This window comes from Capricornis sumatraensis, chromosome 7 (assembly GCF_032405125.1).
Source record: "Capricornis sumatraensis isolate serow.1 chromosome 7, serow.2, whole genome shotgun sequence".
NCBI classification, from domain to species: Eukaryota; Metazoa; Chordata; class Mammalia; order Artiodactyla; family Bovidae; genus Capricornis; species Capricornis sumatraensis.
Window position 1 is genome coordinate 69,108,718 of NC_091075.1, and position 23,447 is coordinate 69,132,164.

The 23,447-nt window shown below is 40.6% G+C and overlaps 1 protein-coding gene across 1 annotated transcript in view; it reads left to right on the forward strand.

Annotated features, from left to right (window-relative positions):
- Positions 1 to 23,447, forward strand: part of ATP10D (ATPase phospholipid transporting 10D (putative)) — a 133,104-nt gene that overhangs the window by 72,744 nt on the left and 36,913 nt on the right. The window contains exons 11-13 of the mRNA XM_068975172.1: positions 11,435 to 11,673; positions 19,674 to 19,862; positions 22,214 to 22,820. Of these exons, the coding sequence (XP_068831273.1) occupies positions 11,435 to 11,673; positions 19,674 to 19,862; positions 22,214 to 22,820 (1,035 nt within the window). The remainder of the gene's footprint in view (positions 1 to 11,434; positions 11,674 to 19,673; positions 19,863 to 22,213; positions 22,821 to 23,447) is intronic.

Sequence of the window (23,447 nt, forward strand, 5' to 3'; positions counted from 1 at the left end):
TGTCCATGGGATTCTCCAGGCAAGAACACTCATGTTGGTTGCCATACCCTCCTCCAGGGGAGCTTCCCAAGCCAAGGACTGTGTCTTTTATGTCTTCTGCATTCGCAGGCAGGTGCACTCAGTTGGTAACGAATCCGCCTGCAATGCAGAAGAAGGGCTCGATCCCTGGGTTGGGAAGATCCCCTGGAGAAAGGAAAGGCTACCCACTCCAGTATTCTGGCCTGGAGAGTTCCATGGACTGTATTATATAGTCCATGGGGTCACAAAGAGCTGGACACAACTGAGCAACTTTCACTTTCTTTACTGGTGCCATCTGGGAAGCCCATTATAATAGTACTTGGAATTAACATCACTTATTCATTCAACAAATATTTTGTGAGCTCCTAACATGTGACATGAGTTTCTGATGTAGCTTACAGTTTAAGGCAAGAAGATAGACAAGATGAAAAATTATAATGTACAAAATAAAATTCATCATGCAATATCCATTTCTGTACACATATCTAAAGTTGGTTTTGCTAGATCCAGAAGTATGCACATATAGAATATTTATAGATCCCACAAAATTTATCTCTAAAGCATTGTGCTAATTTACATTCTCACAACCCATAAGAATAATATCTATTTTTCCTACCCAACCATAATGGGATGAAGCTATTCTTTTTAATTTGTGAGTTTTGTAGATGCAGTTAGCATTTCATTGTCTTAATTTTTCTATGATTAGCAATGAGATGCTAACTTTTTATGTTTTTAGCCATTTGAATTTCCTTGACAAAATCTATTTTACATGTCTTCCTATTTTACGAATGAGTTTTTCTTATTCTTAGTAGTCTGTAGGAGGATTTTATCTATTAAGGCAGGGTTGGTGTTCAGCTTGTATGTCCCTGGCTAGGCTGTCTCTGGCTAGAGTCCATTTTCATTTATGCACTTGTATTGAACCTTTGTTCAATAATTTGAATTATTTGAAAAACAATAATTTGAATACCGATGCTGACAGAATTCTTTTCTTCTACATGTGGCAAATACTTACTTCTCTGGTTTGTTATTTATCACGGTGTTAGTTTTCTATTGCTGCATAACAAGTTACCACAAATTTGATGGCTTCAAATAACATATACTGTCTTATAGCTTCTGTGGGTCAGGAATATGGGTCCAGGTAGCTATGTCCTCCCTGAATCTCTCACCAGGCTGAAATCTAGGGGTCGGCTGGGGCTGTGATCTTACCTGAGGCTCAGGGTCCTCTTCTTAGTTCCCTGGTTTTGGAATTGTCAGAGTCTTGAGGTTGTAGGACTGTGGCCCTTGCTTTCTTGCTGGCTGTCACCTTGGGTCTGTTCTGAGTTCGTGGAGACAGCCCATCATTCCTTGCCCTGTGACCTCTCCACAGCATGGCAGTCACTTCTTCAAGGCAAGCAGCAGAACCTCTGGTTTTGAATCTCTCTGACCTCAGGGATGTTGTGACACCTCTTTGTACCTGAGGAGGCCGTACCACTCTGACTGGACCACTAGTAACGTTTTAGTGCTTTTCTTTGGAGTATTTTTTCCTGTAAACATTAATATATGTTTTTAAACAAAGTGACATCACAGTGTGCTTTGACTTTTATAACCATTTCTAAGTCTTGAGACTTCATCATGATTGGCTTTCCATTCTCTTCTTATTTTTCTAATGGTTATGCTGTATCACATTGTAATAATTGCCACGATTTAGGTAACGGATCAACCATTAGTTTAGCTTATGAACAGTCATTTGCTGTTGTAAACAATACTGCAGTGAACATCACTGGAGTTAAACCCCTATGTCCATTTGTGAGATTAGTCTTTTCCAAAATTATCTGACTATAAATTCCTATTTTGGGGAAGTATGCTATAACAGTCATGTTTCACAAAATATATGGTGAGAAACACTGTATTATTTTTTGTATTTTGGGATTTTAATTTTGTAGCATCTAGGAGAGCTGATACCAGCCCTCTCTTGCCCTGTCCATCAATATATACACTGCTGCCCGGTGAGTACTTCTCTTCTGTGGCCCCTTGTGCAGGGAAGATGCTAAGTGACTGAGAATCAAATGCTACCATGACTGAACTGTAATTGGTAAGATATCTGTGAACCAACGAGTGTTACACCACCTCTGGGAGGTGTTGACATTGCCTGTCCACACCTTTCTACCATATATACATTCAGAGCTCCTAGTCTCTTGTCTGCGAAAGTGAAAGTCGCTCAGTTGTGTCCGACTCTTTATGACCCCATGGACTATACAGTCCATGGAATTCTCCAGGCCAGAATACTGGAGTGGGTAGCCATTCCCTTCTCCAGGGGATCTTCCCAACCCAGGTATTGAACCCAGGTCTCCTGCATTGCAGACGGATTCTTTCCCAGCTGAGCCACAAGGGAAGCCCAAGATTACTGGATTGGGTAGCCTATCCCTTCTCCTGGGGATCTTCCCAGCTCAGGAGTCAAACTGGGGTCTCCTGCATTGCAGGTGGATTCTTTACCAACTGAGCTATCAGGGAAGCCCTCAAGAGACAAGTCTCTTGTATAATGGTTTAAAAACAAGCATATGCATACAAACACATACCTTCCTTCCCCCACCCCCCTCAGTGCTGAAGGGGATAATGATACAGGCTAGTTTTCCTCAGAACTTAACCCTGAGGCCTTATTTTCACTGAAATGAAAATTAGTTAAGCCTTCAGGACGATTTTCTGTCAAAAGAATTGCCTACGAGATATTTCCATCGAAAATGTTACTGCTGGGAAATAACCCCTTACTCTTATGCAGTTGAACTAAATACATTTGATGACGCCATTTCTTGATTTAAAGCCTTTCAACTTATAAATTTGTTTCATGGACTAAGCATCAGCAACACCCAGGTGTATCTTAGAAATGCAGAGTCTTGGGCCCCTCTTTAAAGTTTCAATTAAAATCTTCATTTAACAATACCTCAGGTGACTTGTATGGATATTAAAATTTTTTAAACTCCTTTAAAAGATTTCTGAAAAAGAATATTAATAACAAATATTTTATTTTAGAATGGTTTTAGATTTACAGGAAAGTTTTAAAAATATTGTGCGTTCCAGTATGCTCCTCCTGCCCAGCTTCCCTTGTCTTAACATTTTACATTAGTCTTAAGATACATTAGTCACAAATAATGAGCCCATATTGATACTTCATTGATAACTAAAATCCAGACTTTATTGGGACTTCCTTACTTTTTACCAAAGGTCTTTTTTGTCTCAGACCCTGTCCAGGATACCACTTAGTCATCATTTAGGTGCCTCTAGATTTTGAGTTTCTTGGCCTTTCCTTTTTTGGATTTGCCTGTAATGCAGGAGAGCTTGGTTCAAACCCTGGGTCAGGAAGATCCCTTGGAAAAGGGAGTAACTACCCACTCCAGTATTCTTGCCTTAGAGAATTCCATGGACAGAGGAGCCTTGCGGGTTACAGTCCAGGGGGTCGCAAAGAGTCGGACACATCTGAGCGACTAACGCTTTCACTTTACTTCAAGAATTCTGAGGGGCACTCTTTAGGGATTTTGTAGGGTGCCCCTCAATTTGGGTATGTCCGCATAGTGTCTTTATGATGAAGCTTGTAAATTTGATGGACGTAGTGGCAGCCTTTCAGTTCAGTTCAGTCGCTCAGTCGTGTCCAACTCTTTGCGACCCCATGAATCGCAGCACGCCAGGCCTCCCTGTCCATCACCAGCTCCCGGAGTCCACTCAGACTCACGTCCATCGAGTCAGTGATGCCATCCAGCCACCTCATCCTCTGTCGTCCCCTTCTCCTCCTGCCCCCAATCCCTCCCAGCATCAGAGTCTTTTCCAGTGAGTCAACTCTTCGCATGAGGTGGCCAAAGTACTGGAGTTTCAGCTTTAGCATCATTCCCTCCAAAGAAATCCCAGGGCTGGTCTCCTTCAGAATGGACTGGTTGGATCTCCTTGCAGTCCAAGGGACTGTTAAGAGCCTTCTCCAACACCACAGTTCAAACGCATCAATTCTTTGGCGCTCATCTTTCTTCACAGTCCAACTCTTCACATCCATACATGACCACTGGAAAAACCATAGCCTTGACTAGATGGACCTTTGTTGGCAAAGTAATGTCTCTGCTTTTCAATATGCTGTCTAGGTTGGTCATAACTTTCCTTCCAAGGAGTAAGCATTTTTTAATTACATGGCTACAATCACCATCTGCCGTGATTTTGGAGCCCAAAAGAATAAAGTCTGACACTGTTTCCACTGTTTCCCCATCTATTTCCCATGAAATGATGGGCGCAGATGCCATGATCTTTCTGAATGTTGAGCTTTCAGCCAACTTTTTCACTCTCCACTTTCACTTTCATCAAGAGGCTTTTTAGTTCCTCTTCACTTTCTGCCATAGGGGTGGTGTCATCTGCATATCTGTGGTTATTGAGATTTCTCCCGGCAATCCTGATTCCAGCTTGTGCTTCTTCTAGCCCAGCGTTTCTCATGATGTACTCTGCATAGAAGTTAAATAAGCAGGGTGACAATATACAGCCTTGACATACTCCTTTTCCAGTCTGTTGTTGATGGGCTGGTCATGGTGGAGAGGTCTGACAGAATGTGGCAGCCTTCAGTGGTTTCTAAAAACAAGGATTTTGGAATCAAGCCTCCTAAATCTGACTCCCATCTTCACCGCCAGCAAGCTGTGTGACTCTGGGCAAGTGATATAATTTCTCTGGGCTATGATAAAAAAGGATTGGTAATATTAATAGTATCTACTTCAGGGGGGTGATTAAGAGGATAAGAGAAGGTAAATTATGAAAAAGCACTTGGAGACTTCCCTGGTGGTCCAGTGACTAAGACTCTGCACTCCCAATGCCAGGGACCCAGCTTCAGCCCCTGGTCAGGGGAGCTAGATCCCACATGCTGAAACTGAAAGATCCCATGTGCTGCAACTAAGACCTAGCACAGCCAAATAAGTAAATATATTTTTTAAAAGGCACGTAGAGCATAACACAGAATAAATTCTTTATAAATATTAGTTGCTAGTATTGTTGTCATACCTGGATGAAGAAATGGCAACCCATTCCAGTATTCTTGCCTGGAAAATTCCATGGACAGAGGAGCCTAGTGGGATGTAGTCCATAGGGTCACAAAGAGCCAGATACGACTGAGCGACCGAGCACATTGTTGTCGTGTCAAAATAAGAGATAGACTTGTCTGTTGAGAAGCTCATGGTCCAACGTGGAAGGGACACCTGGAAACATAAAAATACCTTTTTAAGTGTCATAGGTTTAAATTCAGTGGTGCCTTTCTATATTGTTTTGATTTTCAAGCTGTCAGTTTTGGAGGTGGATTTGCACTGGTCAAGGTTTGGGGCTTTGAAGATACTGGCCTAGAAATTCTTGGAATGCTGGAAATATGAGGAATTAGAATAAAAGGCTTTGTGTCAAGGCTGTGAGGATGATACAGTTGAAAGAAACTCAACTGGGTGTGCTGTTTACGAGCAGGTGAAAGTTGGAATGCTGGAAATGTTTGGGTAATTAGTTCATAGCAAAATGTTCAATGGAGGATATGGGGATGATATAGTTGAAAGAAGTTTTATCTGAGTGTCCTATGCTTTTCATCCTTGTGTTTGGCCCTTTGGAGAGCACGTTGAAAAGTGTGATAAATGTTTTGTTCCATAGGCTAATAATGCTCACTTCTTCCAGATACCACATAAATGTAAATAATAGGCCGTGAACAGGTTACTGGATGTTTGAACAGGAGCATTGGAAGAGAAAAGAGATTAGGATTAAATAAGAGAGAAATAAAGTAGTTAATGTAGCGTCTAACATAGTACCTACCTTGAGACAAAGGAAACATTACAGACTTTGTATATTTTCTCTTACGAGCTGGAAGGTAAGAATTCTCTTGCCGCTGTGAGGTATCCATGGAACTTTCCTAGTCTGCTTTAGGAGACATAATAAAAGTCTTGGTGGTCATTTGGATAGATTTTGTTTATCAATACAATAATAAACCTTTGCTTCTCATGCTCAATTTTTTAAAAAAATTTCAGAGTCTAAAAGTATGGCTTTTAGTAGCTTTGTTTTCTGAATCACATTGTAACTTGTCTATCTCATGCTGCTGCTGCTGCTGCTGCTAAGTTGCTTCAGTTGTGTCCGAGTCTGCGTGACCCCATAGACAGCAGCCCACCAGGCTCTGCCATCCCTGAGATTCTCCAGGCAAGAACACTGGAGTGGGTTGCCATTTCCTTCTCCAATGCACAAAACTGAAAAGTGAAAGTGAAGTCACTCAGTCATGTCCGACTCTTTGCGACCCCATGGACTGAAGCCTACCAGGCTTCTCTGTCCATGGAATTTTCCAGGCAAGAGTACTGGAGTGAGTTGCCATTGCCTTCTCCGATTTATTTCTCATAGCTTCCCACAAATTATTAAAGATTGAGTTACTCTATGTCTTTATAGTTTTATAAGTCCCTATTGAGCAAGTTCATCCTACAGGAACAGCTCAGCTATCTGGCTCTATACTAATTCCACAGTTCCTTGATGAATACTTCCCCTAATGATGATTATGAGAAATTCCTAAAGTATAACCTTCATGTTTATATATGTTGTATAGTATTTTAATTATTTTAAAATGGTATCACATTATCAGTACGTAAATTTTTTTATCTACTCAAGCATTTATCAACCTAGCACTGTTGACATTTTGGGCTGGATGACTTTGTGTTAATGGGGAGTTGTTTAAGATATTTAGAAGCATTCTTGGCCTTTGCCCACTGCATGGCATAGCACTCCTCCCAAGATGTAATTGCCAAATTATGAACAGGCATTGCCAAATGTTTGCTAGGGGATAAATTTGACCCTCATTCAGAATCACTGAGCTAACCTCTTGTATACAAGTAACTGTGTGCTGTGCTGTGCTAAGTCATTTAAGTCGTGTCTGACTCCTTGCAGCCCTATGGACTGTAGCCTGCAAGACTCCTCTGTCCATGTGATTCTCCAGGCGAGGTTACTGGAGTGGGTTGCCACGACCTCCTCCAGGGGATCTTCCCAACCCAGGGATCGAAACCCACCTCTCTTATGTCTCCTGCATTGGCAGGTGGGTTCTTTACCACTCGTGCCACCTGGGAGGCCCTATAAGTAACTGCTAAGGACATATAGCAGGTACTTGTCTGACTTTGGAGTCATGAAAACTCAAATTCAGATCCCAGCTCTACCCACTCTGAACTGTTTACTGTCTTACTGTCCTTAGCTGCAAAGTGGAACAGTGATAATTTCTAGCCAATAACATTATTTTAAAGATAAATATATATATACAGCTATATGTAGTTGTTTATAAAAAGGACTTAGTGCAGCATGTACAGTCACAGGCAGTGGTCCTGGCAAGGTGGCCAAGGATCAGCAAAGAAAGCTAGGGGAAGTCTGAAAAAAAGGAAGGAAAATAATAACAATAAAAAATTAAAAAAAATAAAGGACCTAGCAAGATGCTTGATGAAAAGGAGGTACTCAGTAAGTGCTAATGCTCTCTCCTACAGTGGATTTTCCCTTGATGCTAGGGATGTTATTCAATGTCTATTCATACCCTTATTCATTATTCATATAATGTTTAAACTACAAAACATGGACTCATTGAAATCAAGCAGGGAATATTGACCATTTTAACTTTTTGGCTATATTTAGTAACAGTATAGCATGAAGACTCACAGCACTGGCTGTGGAGTTTAATAGAACTGGATATTAAACTGATCTGTATCACTCTCGTGAGATGGGGATACTTACTTAATTTTTATTTATTTATTTATAAAATGAAGATATTGATAATATCTACCTCAGAAGGTTGTTACAGTGATTAAGTAAGACAAATAACTGGCACATAGTAACATTTAGCAGTGCATCGAAGCTATAAAGTGGTACCAGAGAGTGGGATGAAGCAGAGGTCTTCCGTGAGGAACTAGGACTAAGGTAAGTAGAAAAGAGAATGGCTATCTTGAGCAAAGGCACGGGTAAGAATGGAGAACCTCAGAGTATTTGGGATGCAATAAATATATCTGTTTTTGAAGTTCAAAGGACATATAGGGAAATAGTTTGTATTTTTTTAGGCAGAGAATATAATAAACTTACAGAACTGCAGAATTGGAAAGGATCTTAAAGTCATTGAGTCCAAACTGTTCATTTTTCCAGTAAGAAAACAGAGGCCTAGAAAGGCAAGTGATTTGCTGGAAACCACTTACTCTTTGAAAGAGTTAGTCCTAGAGCACAGAATCACCATGTTGCCTCTTAGTCTCTCCTTGTCCTTAAAAAACATAGACAGAAGCTATTAAAATGAATAGAATATGCAGATTCTCTTTATTTTATAAATTAACTTCCTGAAAGCCATACCTATTCAGTAGCTAGAATTGGCATGAATACAGGTAACTAGTAATCCAAACAAGCATGTAGTTTTTGATTGTCTACTCTCCATTCCAGACACTGGACATAATGATAAACAAGATAGACAAGGCTGCTCATGTCATAGAACTTCTGCTGGAGAAAATTCAGTTCAGTTCAGTCGCTCAGTCGTGTCTGACTCTTTGCGACCCCATGAATTGCAGCACGCCAGGCCTCTCTAGACTCACCAACTCCCGGAGTTCACTCAAACTCACATCCATTGAGGTGGTGATGCCATCCAGCCATCTCATCCTCTGTTGTCCCCTTCTACTTCTGCCCCCAATCTCTCCCAGCATCAGAGTCTTTTCCAGTGAGTCAACTCTTTGCATGAGGTGGCCAAAGTACTGGAGTTTCAGCTTTAGCATCAGTCCTTCCAAGGAACACCCAGGACTGATCTCCTTCAGAATGGACTGGTTGGATCTCCTTGCAGTCCAAAGGACTCTCGAGTCTTCTCCAACACCACACTTCAAAAGCATCAATTCTTCTGCGCTTAGCTTTCTTCACAGTCCAACTCTCACAGCCATACATGACCACTGGAAAAACCATAGCCTTGACTAGACAGAGATTTGTTGGCAAAGTAATGTCTCTGCTTTTCAATATGCTATCTAGGTTGGTCATAACTTTCCTTCCAAGGAGTAAGCATCTTTTAATTTCATGGCTGCAGTCACCATCTGCAGTGATTTTGGAGCCCAAAAGAATAAAGTCTGACACTGTTTCCACTGTTTCCCCATCTATTTTCCATAAAGTGATGGGACTAGATGCCATGATCTTTGTTTTCTGAATGTTGAGCTTTCCTCTTTCAGTTTCCTCTTTCACTTTCATCAAGAGGCTTTTTAGCTCCTCTTCACTTTCTGCCATAAGGGTGGTGTCATCTGCATATCTGAGGTTATTGAGAGTTCTCCCAGCAATCTTGATTCCAGCTTGTGCTTCTTCTAGCCCAGCGTTTCTCATGATGTACTCTGCATAGAAGTTAAATAAGCAGGGTGACAATATACAGCTTTGACGTACTCCTTTCCTAATTTGGAACCAGTCTGTTCTTGCATATCCAGTTTTAACTGTTGCTTCTTTACCTGCATACAGATTTCCCAGAAGGCAGGTCAGGTGGTCTGGTATTCCCATCTCTCTCAGAATTTTCCACAGTTTGTTGGGACCCACACAGCCAAAGGCTCTGGCATCGTCAATAAAACAGAAATAGATGTTTTACTGGAACTCTCTTGCTTTTTCTTTGATCCAGTGGATGTTGGCAATTTGATCTCTGGTTCCTCTGCCTTTACCAAATCCAGCTTGAACATCTGGAATTTCACAGTTCACATACTGTTGAAGCCTGGCTTGGAGAATTTTGAGCATTACTTTACTAGCATGTGAGATGAGTGCAATTGTGCGGTAGTTTGAGCATTCTTTGGCATTGCCGTTCTTTGGGATTGACCTTTTCCAGTCCTGTAGCCACTGCTGAGTTTTCCAAATTTGCTGACATATTGAGTACAGCACTTTCACAGCTTCACAAGTTAATTTTTAAAGAAAAAATATTAAAAATTGTTTTGCAGAGAATTAAAATGGGCTGATTGGGCTTCCCCAATGGTGTGTATGGTAAAGAATCTGCCTGCAGTGCAGGTGACTTGGGTTTGATCCCTGGGTTGGGAATGTCCCCTGGAGTAGGAAATGGCATGACACTCCAGTATTTTTGCCTGAAGAATCCCATGGTCAGAGGAGCCTGACGGGCTACAGTCTATAGGGTCTCAAAGAGTTGGACACGACTAACATTTACTTACACTTTATGACACAGAATGAATAGAAAGCACTTTGAATGGGATGGTTGAGCAAGGCCTCTCTAGGGGGAATATCAGAGCCTAGATCTGAATGACTTGGTTTTTGAATTCAGGAGTAAAAGCCTTCCAGTCAGATGGAGCAGCTAGTATAGGGGCCCTCAGACAGAAATGAGCTTGACAGTTTTCAAAGTAAAGAAAGGCCAGTGAGGCTAGATTTAGTGTAGATGAGGGGCCAGAAAAGTTAGGTCATCAGAGGCCAGATCATTTTGAGTTATGTACGCGAAGATAAGGAATTCAGATTTTATTCAAAGTGAACTGTGAAACCACTAGAAAGTTTTGTGTGGGCAGTAGTCTGATTTGCTCTATCTTTGGAAGATCACTCTAGTTACTGTTTCAGGAGTGGAGTACATAGAGCAAGGAGGCCAGTCAGGAGGGTATTGTTCTGGTCCATTTGGGAGATGATGGTGAGTTGGATTAAGGTGATGGAGATGAAGAGAAGGTTTGTTATTTGGGATATATTTTAGATGAATAATAGACAGCTGTTGGTGATGCTTTCAATACTAAGGATAAGGAAGAAAAGAGAAATCAAGGATAATCCTAGATTTTTGGTATAAATAGCTAGGTAGATATTTAGGTTTCATTTACGAAGATGAGAAAGAGTGATTTGACAGGAGCCCAGGGGAATAGAAGGAGCAGTCTACATTTACCGTACCAAATTTAAGATGTCCATTATTTATTCAACTAGTATTTTTTGAGTATCAACCCCTGCCCTGGGTTTTAGAAATATCATATTAACAAAAGGCAAAATTCTCTGCCCTTTTGGAGTTTATATTCTAATGGATGATTCAAAGAATTAAAAATAAGGTCTGTGATGTATAGATGGTGGTAAGTTCTGAGGTAGGCTGTATAATGAACAGTGTGGTTTGATCTGAGAAGTCTTCACGACAAAGGGACATGACTTCAAGGAGACTTGAAGGGGCTAAGGGAGTGAACCATGCAGATATGTGCCAAAACTGTGCACAGAGATAATAGTTTAAAGATGGGACCAGATGACACCACAGAGGAAGAGTATGTAGGTGGTGAAGGGAGGAACTCATGTGGCTTTTCTCATTGCTGCTACTTTTCTCAATGATACAAGTTCATTAATTCAGAGTATTGAAGGAGTTTGGAAGCCAAGTTTAAAAGAGGAGATCATGTAAAATAGCTGTTTAAGAAAATGCTTGATATATTCGCCCTGCAAGTGTTTCATCTCAGGGAATGACCCAGTGTGGTTTTCTCTCCCTCAGCCAAGAGGTTGGAATCCTATCAGGAAGCTGCCTCTGAAGATGAAGATTCTGCCGACACTCCCAGTGGCTCCCTCAGCAATATGGCGAAACCGAGGGCCCCCAGCTGCAGGACAGTTCACAATCGGCCTCTAGGAAGTATCTCCTCGAATCATCTTACTGGGAGCTGTTTTGCTCTAGAAAGTAGAGAAGGAGCCAGTGAAGTGCCTCATTCCAGACAGGCTGCTTTCAGTAGCCCCATTGTAAGTGTGACAGTGTGACTTGCAACTTGTCTGTCTGTGATGAATAATGAAAGAACATTCTCATAATTATCATGGAGCCACACGCTGTTGTCTTTTCTCCCTGAGAAGAGACTGTAAGTTCAGTCTGATTGCCACACATTCACAATATCTTAAGTTTGGAGATCAGTGTCAAGAGATAGTATACCATTCCTGAAAAACATGTTTCTGGTCAAGGTCAATCACTTCTGAGCCTAGAGAAAGCTGCCTTGCTTTAATGAGCATGGCTCACTTTCAGAACCAGCACAACTTAGCAGAGGTATCTCATACACTGGTAATTGTGTCTATTTGATTGAGAAATCAGAGGCCTTTCAGTATCCTCCGAGGCCTTTTTATCTCTTTGTAATCCTGAAATCCCACCAAATCTGTGGCCTTTTCTCCATTCCTAGTCCTCAGCAGATCATTTTCTAGTGTTTCTATGTCAGAGCTCAAGAAGGTGTGTTCTTAAGTCCTGGGACAGAAATATGGAGGAAGAACCATGTGGAAAATGGGAAAGAGGAAAGATGCTTGTGAGAAAGAATTAGAAATCAAAACTTTTGCTGCACTTAAAATCACTGATAAAATTTCAGCTGCCTTCTCTGCCCTCCACATTTCATTAACTTTTTCTTATCCTCATTCAAGATGAGGATTCCATAGCCATGAGACTGATAAGCAGTTGGTGATCTCTGAATTAGGTGACGTAACAAGACATAAACAGTTCTGGGAAGACTTTTGTTTCTGCAGTGAATTTATATAGACTTTCACAGTAGATATGCAATCTGAGCATACCCCAGGGATCTCATTTGTCCTAGAAAGGCCTTGAGGGGAATCTGGCTCTTTTCAAAGTTCCAACAAATAGGGCAATTTAGAATCGAGGAAGATCATTTCACTGAAACTCATCCAATGCATTTATTTCTTTGGCTCTAAGGATATAATACCTGTTATATCTTATCATTACCATTTGTCAAGCTATTCCAAACATCTGGACCTATTTTTTCTCCAATCTCTGAGAGGAAAAAAAAAAAGTAAAGAATGCATACAACCTCTTCTCTGTACTCATTTTCAGGCTATATCAGACGTAGATATCTGTTTTCTTCTGTTTTATCAGTTTTGCCCATTACTCTGCTGATCTTTTACCTTTTCCAGCCACCTGCAGTTAACCCCATGTTGACTCATGTTTACTTGGAAGTCAGGGATACTAATGACCAGGTGGGACTGTACCATGGCCTCCCTCTCAGTTTCCCGATCCGGCCTCACTCTCTTCATGGAACAAAGGATTATTTCCTAATTTGGAGTCATTATGGTTTTTGTACCATTTCCCCTGTCTAAAATTCATTCTCCCCTCACCACCTACCTCTATCTACCAGATCTGATGAAATACTTCTTTAAATATCATTTCTTCCAAAGACTTCTCAGACTCTTTGTTTCTAAGTTCTGTTTACACAGTCCCTCCTGCCCTCAGTCCCTTAATCCTCATATCATTGGCCTTATTTCTGCCTCTGATGTGGACCTTGCTCCTTGAGAGCAAGGACTTCATCACCTTGAATCCTCCGCATCTAAGGTCAGAGCCTCCCATGTCTGCTCTCAGTGAAGTATCATTATTTGAAGCCGCTCAACAGGCTCAGTCTTCCTGGTCAATCTGTTTTGACTTGCCTTATACTCCAGTTCCATGTGTTGTGCTGATTATGCAGCTTCTCTGGGGTTGCTGCATTGTTTTGTGTTTTGAATAGCAGATCCTTACATATAGGATGACGAGGTCTTCCTTGAGATACGAGACCATCTCTCATGCTTGCTCTAGACAAGCTCATTCTATCTTTCTTGGAGACTAAAGATTATTTTGAGAAAACTGTAGATCCTTTAATCTGAAAAGCTGACATCTGTGAAAATTGTACATATGATACTAAAAGTGTGTTCATGTATCCCAGGTTGTAGAACACCAGTGTGAAAGCACAATGAGGGCTGTGATGTCTGGAAGTGAAAAGTTGTTAAGATGGTGCCCTTCATGTGGGAGGCAAGGGGAGAGTCAGCGAGTGAGGGTCCAAGGCAGAGGGCTGGCAAAGGTGTGCCAGCTTCAGGAGCTAGGATGACATTGAGGACCTTGAGTCCTGGACTCACATGACCTACTTTAGAAACAGAAACCTTGACTTTGTGAGTCAGTGTTTTTATGCTTCTTTAATCCTCGGGAGGTTTTCATTCAACAAGCATGCTTTTCGTTCTACCTGGAGCGCTGTCCTCCTAGGTCTTCATATGGCTGTTTCCTTTCTTTTCACTGAGGTCTCAGCTCAGATGTCACCTCCTCAGTAAATCTTGTTGTTCAGTTGCTAAGCCCTGTCAGACTCTTTGTGACCCCATGAACTGCAGCACGGCAGGCTTCCCTGTCCTTCACTATCTCCTGGAGTTTGCTCAGACTCGTATCTATTGAATCAGTCATGCTCTCCAGCCATCTCACCTCTGTCATCCCCTTCTCCTCCTGCCCTCAATCTTTTCCAGCATCAGGGTCTTTTCCAGTAGTTAGCTCTTTGCATCTGGTGGCCAGAGTATTAGAGCTTCAGCATCAGTCCTTCCAATGAATATTCAGGGTTAATTTCATTTAGGGTTGACTGGTTTGATCTCCTTGCTGTCCAAGGGACTCTCAAGAGTCTTCTCCAATACCACAGTTCAAAAACATCAATTCTTCAGCATGGTAGTAAGATTCAATAAATTTCACTGACCACCGAATCCAAAGTATGTTCCATCTCCTGCACACTTGTCTGGATCTAGAACCATCTATTTATAGGTTAATTTATCTCCCCCCACCTAGGATGTCAGTTCCATGCACCCAGGATCCCATAGATTCTGTGCACCCCTCTTTCCTTGAGGTGTTGCTGATACCATAGATCAATAATAAATATTTATGGAGCAAATATTCCATAAATGGAGTAATGGAAGATAATGACATAATAGTAGAGCCTGGGATATAAAATGGATAAGACGCATCCCCAGCTTTCAGCTTTGCTTTTGATAGAGGAGGCAGACATAAAAGTAAATAGAGGCAATGTATGGCAAAACCAATACAGTATTATAAAGTAAAATAAAGTAAAAAGTAAAAAAAAAATTAAAAAAGTAAATAGAGGTAATCCTGTATTGAAGATGCAGTAATGGTAGTTAATCCATAGTATTAAAAAGGCACAGAGAGAGTCATCAACTCTGTGGGGATGAGAAGGGATCAAGAAAAGCTGCACAAAAGAGGTAAAACTGATGTTATGAGTAAACTAATGAGTAGAGAGTTACACAGTAGAAAAGGAAGGAAAAGCACTCAGGCAGACAGTATGTAGTGTGTGCAACCACACAACTGGGGAGAACGTAGTGGGGAGGAGCAGCTGTGCCTGTGTGGCTGTTGGCCTTTGTCTTTTCTCATAGGCCTTTGGTATTTAGGAATCTGAGGCAGAAGGCGTTTGTATCTATATTTAAGCCAAAGTTGTCCAGGTGGAGTGCTGAGTCCCTAACATTGGAGTGAGGGCGGCAGCAGGGAATGAGAGAAAAACCTTAGGTACAGGTGACAGGAGAGGAGAAGTAGAGTGCAGTGTTGGGCTTCCCAGGTGGCTCAGTGGTAAAGAATCGCCTGCCAAGCAGGCGACATGGGTTTGATTCCTGGGTGGGGAAGATCCCCTGGAGAAGGAAATGGCAACCGACTCCAGGGAAATTTGCCTGGGAAACTCCATGAACAGAGGAGGCTGGTGGGCTACAGTCCATGCGGTTGCAAAGAGTTGGACACAACTCAGCAACTGAACAACAGAGCATAGTGTTAGACCTTGGTCAATGTTATTTCCCACGTGGAGTATCTTTGTTCATTATTAAACTTTGGACATTTTCGAGTTTGCATAAACAAAGTGGGTCCAAGTCATTCTCAGTTTGAAAACAGAGTTAACATTCAGTACATAGTTCAGTCGCTCAGTCGTGTCCGACTCTTTGCAACCCCATGAATCGCAGCATGCCAGGCCTCCCTGTCCATCACCAACTCCCGAGTTCACTCAGACTCGCGTCCATCGAGTCCATGATGCCATTCAGCCATCTCATCCTCTGTCGTCCCCTTCTCCTCCTGCCCCCAATCCTTCCCAGCATCAGAGTCTTTTCCAATGAGTCAACTCTTCACATGAGGTGGCTAAAAGTACTGGAGTTTCAGCTTTAGCATCATTCCTTCCAAAGAAATCCCAGGGCTGATCTCCTTCAGAACGGACTGGATCTCCTTGCAGTCCAAGGGACTCTCAAGAGTCTTCTCCAACACCACAGTTCAAAAGCGTCAATTCTTTGGCGCTCAGCCTTTTTCACAGTCCAACTCTCACACCCATACATATTGTTTAATCACTCAGTTGTGTCCGAGTCTTTTGTGACCCCATGGAATGTAGCTCGCCAGGTTCCTCAGTCCATAGGATTTCCCAGGCAAGAATACTGGAGTGGGTTGCCATTTCCTTCTCCGAGGGATCTTCCTAACCCCGGATCAAGCCTGAGTCTCCCGCTTGGTAGGTGGATTCTTTACCACTGAGTCACCAGGGAAGCCTGATATCACTTACATGTGAAATCTAAAAAAATGATGCAAATGAGTTTATTATGAAACAGAAATAGACTCACAAACGTAGAAAACAAATTTATGGTTACCAAAGAAGAAAGGGGGAAGGGATAAATTAGAAGCATGGGATTAAGAGATACAAGCTACTATACATAAAAAAAAGTTGTGGTTAAATTAAGAGATACAAGCTACCATACATGAAAAGGTCTTGGAACAGACCCTGATGCTGAGAAAGATTGAAGACAGGAAGAGAAGGGGATGACAGAGGATGAGATGGTTGGATGGCATCACCAACTCCATGGACATGATTTTGAGCAAGCTTCGGGAGTTGGTGATGGACAGGGAAGCCTGGCGTGTTACAGTCCATAGGGTCACAAAGAGTCGGATATGACTGAGCAACTGACCTGAATACATAAAATATATAAGCAACAAGGATTTACTGTATAGCTTGGGGAAGTAAATTCAATACCAAATAATAATTTAGAATGGAAAAATTTTGAAAAAGAATAGATGTATATATAACTGAATCATATTGTTGTATACCTGAGACATTGTAAATCAGCTGTTCTTCAATTTTAAAAAGTATGCAAAAATCTATAAGATATAGGTTCCTTCCTTTAAAGGAACTTTCCCTGTGGGGAGAGAAGTACATATACGTGGAATTATTTAAAGCTGGATGGTGTGGATTTGGTTCTTGGGTTAATTCGAGTTCAGAGAAGGCAGGAGCTGTCCATCACAGAAAGAAAAAAAAAAAAGCAAAAGTCAATTTTGAAATAGAAGGTTTCCATGAGGAAGATTTGGATCTTAGAAGAAAAAAAAAAAAAAACCCTGTCAAACCATCTTATACATAACAATTATGTGTGATAACTCTATAGTTCTCCTGAGTTCAGGAACTAAACACCTTAGTCATTCAGGGTTAACTTGTTAGAGACACCAACTAAAGGGAAGAATATGTTGTTCTTGAAGCTTCATTTTGACGTGGCTCATTCCTTAAATCTTCTGGGCTCTTCTTTATATATATATATATGATGCTTTTAGGGTCTTGTATGGTCCTGAGTTCCTCACGTCTATTTCGACAATTCTTTTTGTAAATATGGTTTCCAATCAGAGTCCCAGCTTTGGTCAGCTCCATGTCTTCTTTTATTCAAGTGGCCACAGCATCAGGTCTTAAATTCCCTGAATGACACATTAGATTGATTTATGTCAACAGTGTTTGTCACCAAGATGGAACTTACAAATCTGTCATTAGAGTAACTTTAGAATGAAGTAGAGTCCTGATGTTCTGAAGCCAGTTACTCATCAGTGCAGAGATCATCAGTACAATAAAATCACTGTTTGCTTCTAAGGTCTGTAACTCAACCCTGATTGTGTGCCAAAGAGCGAATGTCTCTTAGAGATAACATTGCCAAAGCCTGCATACTGGCTTCTTCTTGGAGATTCCCGGTACCTTATAAACACTCTTAGAAGTGCTACAATAGCGAGACCTATTTAAACATTTCTTAAACTTATTTTAGTATGGAACTCTTTGGAGTTTTGCTTAATATGTATAAACATTTTGAGAAGGATGCCTTTAGAAATACTGCTCCAGCCTATAGCCTCTCTCACACTCACTAGATGCCAGTATCATCATAGCCTTCATCAATTCCATGCAACAAGGTTCCCAAGCATCAGACCTTGCCACTCTCTTGTAACTAACTTTGGCAAGGGGATCCTCAAGGAGGGGATGGTTCTCCAAGTAACTGAGGGCACAGCACAGACTCTTGCTGGCTCAGTGTTACTCTGTGTGAGACTTGAGAGGGAATGTGGCCAACTAGTTAATGAGCAGTCATCAGATTACAAACATTTACAAACTCTATCAGACACAACATGGTTCAAATTTTTGCTGAGTAAACTATCACAGAACAATAGATGCTGTCTTTAGATAGAAATTTAAGAATGTCTTTTGACAGCAGAAAACTGGGACCTTTGAAACCCACTGTGAACCAGGTAAACTGCCTGAAAATGAGTGTCATTCCAGAAGAAAAAGGAACATAAAATTATTTCAGTTTCTGTTGTGGCGGTCTCGTCTCACTTGTTGTCTCATTTACTTTATACAGCCACCCTCTGAGGTAGGTATACTTCTTAAGGTTATTCAGAAGAAATGAAGCTCAGAGGGTTAAATAAGTAAGTTGCCTGAGGCCCCTAGAGAGCATGTAGTGGATCTAGAGCCCAAACCCATATGATTTCCAGCCTGTGCTCTTTGCTTGCTGAGCCTGTGTTAAAACTTGACCGAACTCCTAAGTGTAAAACGCAAGCCATGATCACTGAGTCTAACATCAAGCATCTCATTTGAGTCTGTTCTCTCCATCGCCTCTCTTGGCTTTCCTGAAGTCAGTATGCTTTGCCAGCATCCTGGACTCCTCTAGAACACAGTGGCTCTTTTTGGAAAACTTGATTCAGAGACGATGATCCCTTTTTTGAGTCATCTGAAAAATTTCTAAAGCAGTTGACTACATATTACAAAATTATAAAGGAACTTCATTCATTAAAGCTGGTACTTCTAAATAAGTGTCAAAAGTACTGTGTTAAACAGAATGAAGTATTTTCCCCCAATAGTGAAACTTCTTAAAGCCAATTTGTAAAAGGAATTGTACAAAAGAGAAGGCCATAGGTCACAGTTGCCAAATATATTTGATAATCAGAACTCTCTTAGAGGGACCCTTGAATGTCCATCACTGATTCTATCTCTCAGTTGGGAAGATCCCTGGAAGAGAGAATGACAACGCATTCCAGTCCTCTTGCCTGGAGAATCCCATGGACAGAAGAACCATGAACAAGGGGGTACAGTCCATAGGGTCGCAAAGAGTTGGACACATCTGAAGCAACTTAGCATAGCAAGCATGGATGTTCATGTCTTGTAAGGTATTACTAGGGAAATACAGATAAACTCTGTTAACCTGCTTATAGTTTTTATTTTGGAAGGTTGGTTTTTAAACAATAGTAGTGACTTGAACCATGAAATATGTTGTTAAAATAACATAGTACAGATAACATGCTCACTTTTAAAAGAATTAATATTCATCGGTTGCTGTTGGATGAATCTATGCCCAAAGTAGAATCCTACAATAAAATATAGCTCTGCACTGTATATTTCAAAATAAGGAAACACTCATTCAATTAGAATTTGGTGAAAGGCATTGTCTCTATCTCTTACTTTGTTTAATAGTCAAGGTAATCTCCTTTCATATTATGCATTCTGGATTTTCCATTTAATTTTTTGTCTTTTATTTCCTTTTTTTTTACTTCCCATAATACCATGTACATTAAATTTTTTAAAAAAGAATAGTATACGGTCTCATGTTTCTTAGATTCTGGTTAGAAATCATGCTTCTTGTGTAGATTTAAAACTCATATTTTTAGATGCTTATTGTGACCACACTTTGTCTCATTGGATATTCAGGAAACAGATGTGGTACCAGACACCAGGCTTTTGGACAAGTTTAGTCAGATTACACCTCTGCTCTTCACCCCAACTGATGAGCCTATCCCAGATCCACCACTGGAGACTCTGTACATCATCGACTTCTTTGTTGCATTGGCAATTTGCAACACAGTAGTGGTTTCTACTCCTAACCAGCCACGGCAAAAGGTAAGACTAATGCAAACGAGGGTCACCTTCCAGAAGAGAACTTTGGGTTTAAATATATTTGTTATGTGCTCTTACTGTGCATGCATGCTAAGTTGCTTCGATCATGTCCAAATCTTTGCAACTCCATGGACTGTAGCCTGCCAGGCTCCTCTGTCTATGGGGATTCTCCAGGCAAGAATACTGGAGTGGGTTGCCATGCCCTCCTCCAGGGGACCTTCCCTACCCAGGGATCGAACTGGAGTTTCTTACCTCTAACCTGCATTGGCAGGTGGGTTCTTTACCACTTTCGCCACCTGGGAAGCCCATGGTCTTATATGGATTGTAATTAACAATAGTAACAGGTAACATTTATACATCATTTAACCTGTACTCTGAATTTATGATGTTCTAAGTGATTTATTGGTATTAATAGGTTTAATACTCCCAACAGTTCCATGAGTTAGGTACTATTATTCTGCTACTCCTCATTTTACAGGTAAGCTTAAGTAACTTGCCCAGGGATACAGGACCAGTTCGTTGGGGAAATAGGATTGAACCCAGGGAGTATGGATCCATGCTACTACACTACTTTGCTTCCAGGAGGATAGCTGATGAGAGCAGTTCTTGGCAAATGTGACTCTCTTCATTTTGCTTTACTTTGCCTACCAAATTGAAGCTTTCTGTGAAACTTCTGAGACCTCCAACATATGCACTACATCAAGCAAAATATAAAGTATTAGATTCATTATCATGTTTAATGATAACATACCTTTTCGTATGCCACTTGGGTAATGCAAACTCAATCACTGGAAGATCCAATACATCTATAATATACCAAGGTTCTGCTGTTCCCACACAAGCTGAATCTTTAAAGTCTCTTTGTAGCTTAGAATTCATGGAAAATTCATTGTCAATTAAAAAGGAAAGCTTGCTTTAGAGATTGGTGATTCACCACTTGCTGTGCTGTCTTCCTTGAGTATAACTATTTCCCCTTTTGCACGCATCCACTTAAAATTCAATTTGCAACACAACCCAATTAAATTTTCATTTTCTATTAGATCATTTTCTCTTGGCAACTTCAGAGGTGGTCAGTTTTAACATAAAAATAACTTCTCATTAAGCTTTCATTTGATCAGAAACTGTATTTTTATAAGATTTCAATTAGAAACTTGCTCTTTGAAGTTATCTAGTTAGAGGAAAAATCACTGGTTATTCTGTTTTTCTCCACTACAACACCTTTTGATATACGTCTGTTTCCAATGCAGACATCTTTTGGCGTTTTCTACTTAAGAAATGTAGTTGTCTTATCCCCAAAGAATGTGATATTCTGTGGCCTGAAAGACAATCTCTGTAGGCATATATCAGCCTAAGCCTCTTGATATTTTAAGGTAGTGATAGCAAGGCAGTGAATAAAGAGCTCATTGGAGTTCATGTGTAATATAGAAACGTCATCTGTAGTTGAGTTCACTTTTCATTTTTGAGTTGCCAGTAAGTTTGCAAATTGACCAACATGAGTCCCTCAAACTATCATAAAATTAATAATTATTAGGAGAAAATTATTTAATTCTTGGACATTTCTATTGTGAAAATTTTACAATTCAATTAATTGGTCTTCCCAATTAGTATTAAATTCTAAATTGAATCACTGGTAAGAGTTAAGATCTAGAAGAAATCAGAATATGAACAAGAAAAAGTTCTATAAAAGTAGAAATTTGAATTCATATCATGATATTGATAGTCTTCCATAAACTACTTTATTGGCCTGTTTTTCTTAAGTCAAATTAACAACCTTTTTTATAATCTGAAAAATGAAAGAAAAAACACATTTTGTTAGTCTTTTGATTTACTTTCTTCTACAAATCACTCATTTGTTTTTCTGCTGCTCACACTATTTTTATAGCTTTTTCAGTATGGCCCTGTAATCTTTATAAACTTGATATTTAAATATTATATAACATTTTAAGATGTTTCTAATTTGTTATTATTGAATATTTATAATTTTAAAATTATTATTGCTAGGATGCATATAACAAAGATAATTTTTTATATTAGGTTATTTTATCAGAAAAATTTGCTAAAAGTATGCCCACTGCTACCAATATTAGCACACTTTATGTCTTTTGCTATGAGCTGTCAGATTTCTTCCTAAATGGTTGTAGAAATTCACAATGCTACCAACATTAGCACATCTTTTTCATAACGGCTGCTTTTATTTTTATTAATTTTTTTGCATCATTGTTAAATATGAAACAGTTTGCTATGTAAGGGAGTAGTAACTTTTCATTGTCCTTTTGTCCCCTAGTTTGACTTCGTAGTTGCTATCAACTGCTTTTGACTGTTTTATTGAGACCTTCTCATGTTATCTTTCCTAGGTCGGACTCTCCTCTCTGCGTGGAATACCCATTAAATCTTTGGAAGAGATTAAAAACCTCTTCCAGAGACTGTCTGTCCGAAGGTCGAGTTCACCATCTCTTGCCAGTGGGAAAGAGCCATCTGGAGTCCCAAACGCCTTTGTGAGCAGACTCTCTCTGTTTAATAGAATGAAACCAGCCTCACCTGTGGAGGAAGAGATCGCCCAGACAAGTGAGAGCCTCCAGGGCTCTGATAACTCAGCATGTCCCACAGAAATTGAGAAACAAAACAGCGATGCAGGCATCGCAAATGGCAAGGTGGAAGCCCTCGCTGGACAGCCCTTGACCTCCAGCCTGTGTTATGAGGCTGAGAGCCCCGATGAAGCCGCCTTAGTGTACGCTGCCCGGGCTTACCAGTGCACTCTGCAGTCCCGGACCCCCGAGCAGGTCGTGGTGGACTTCGCCGCGTTGGGACCATTAACATTTCAACTCCTACATATCCTGCCCTTCGACTCAGTAAGGAAAAGAATGTCCGTGGTGGTCCGGCACCCCCTTTCCAACCAAGTGGTTGTATATACAAAGGGCGCTGATTCCACAATCATGGAGTTGCTCTCTGTGGCTTCCCCAGGTGGGTTCATGCAGGACTGAGAAAGAAGTGATGGGAAGGGCTTCATGATCACAGGGCCACTCTCAATGGTCTTGTAAAGGCAAACAAGCAGATCTGTGAGGATCCATCACACTTGATGAAGCAGGGGAAGCTGCCTAGGATTTGGTGAGAAAGCACCTAAGTTTTGGGGTTCCATAGACCAGGGTTCAAATCTGTATTCTTCTTTTTGAAAGTGAGAATGTTGTGTAACTCATGGCAGAGGACACAAACATTTAAAACAATAGAAGTTACACTCAAGTATAGGGTTTCACATTTTTATATAATTCTTATGCAGTATTAGGGTCTCAAGTATAGGCTTTCACATTTTTACAAAAACAAATAACATTTGTCCATAGTATAATCAGCAGATAATGGATCAAAGGGATATACTATATGCAATATACGCAGTGCCTCTGCTCAGAGCCTAGAAAATGGTAAGTGCTCAGTGGAAGACAGCCAGCATCAGTATAATCATTGTTACTATCATTATCACTGTTGTGGGAATGGTATTTGCATTAATTTGGGAGCCTTTTTCTCCCCAAGGAGAAAGGAACAAGGGGAAGATTTATTCTGAGGGGATCCCTTTTATAAATGCACATTTAGGATTCA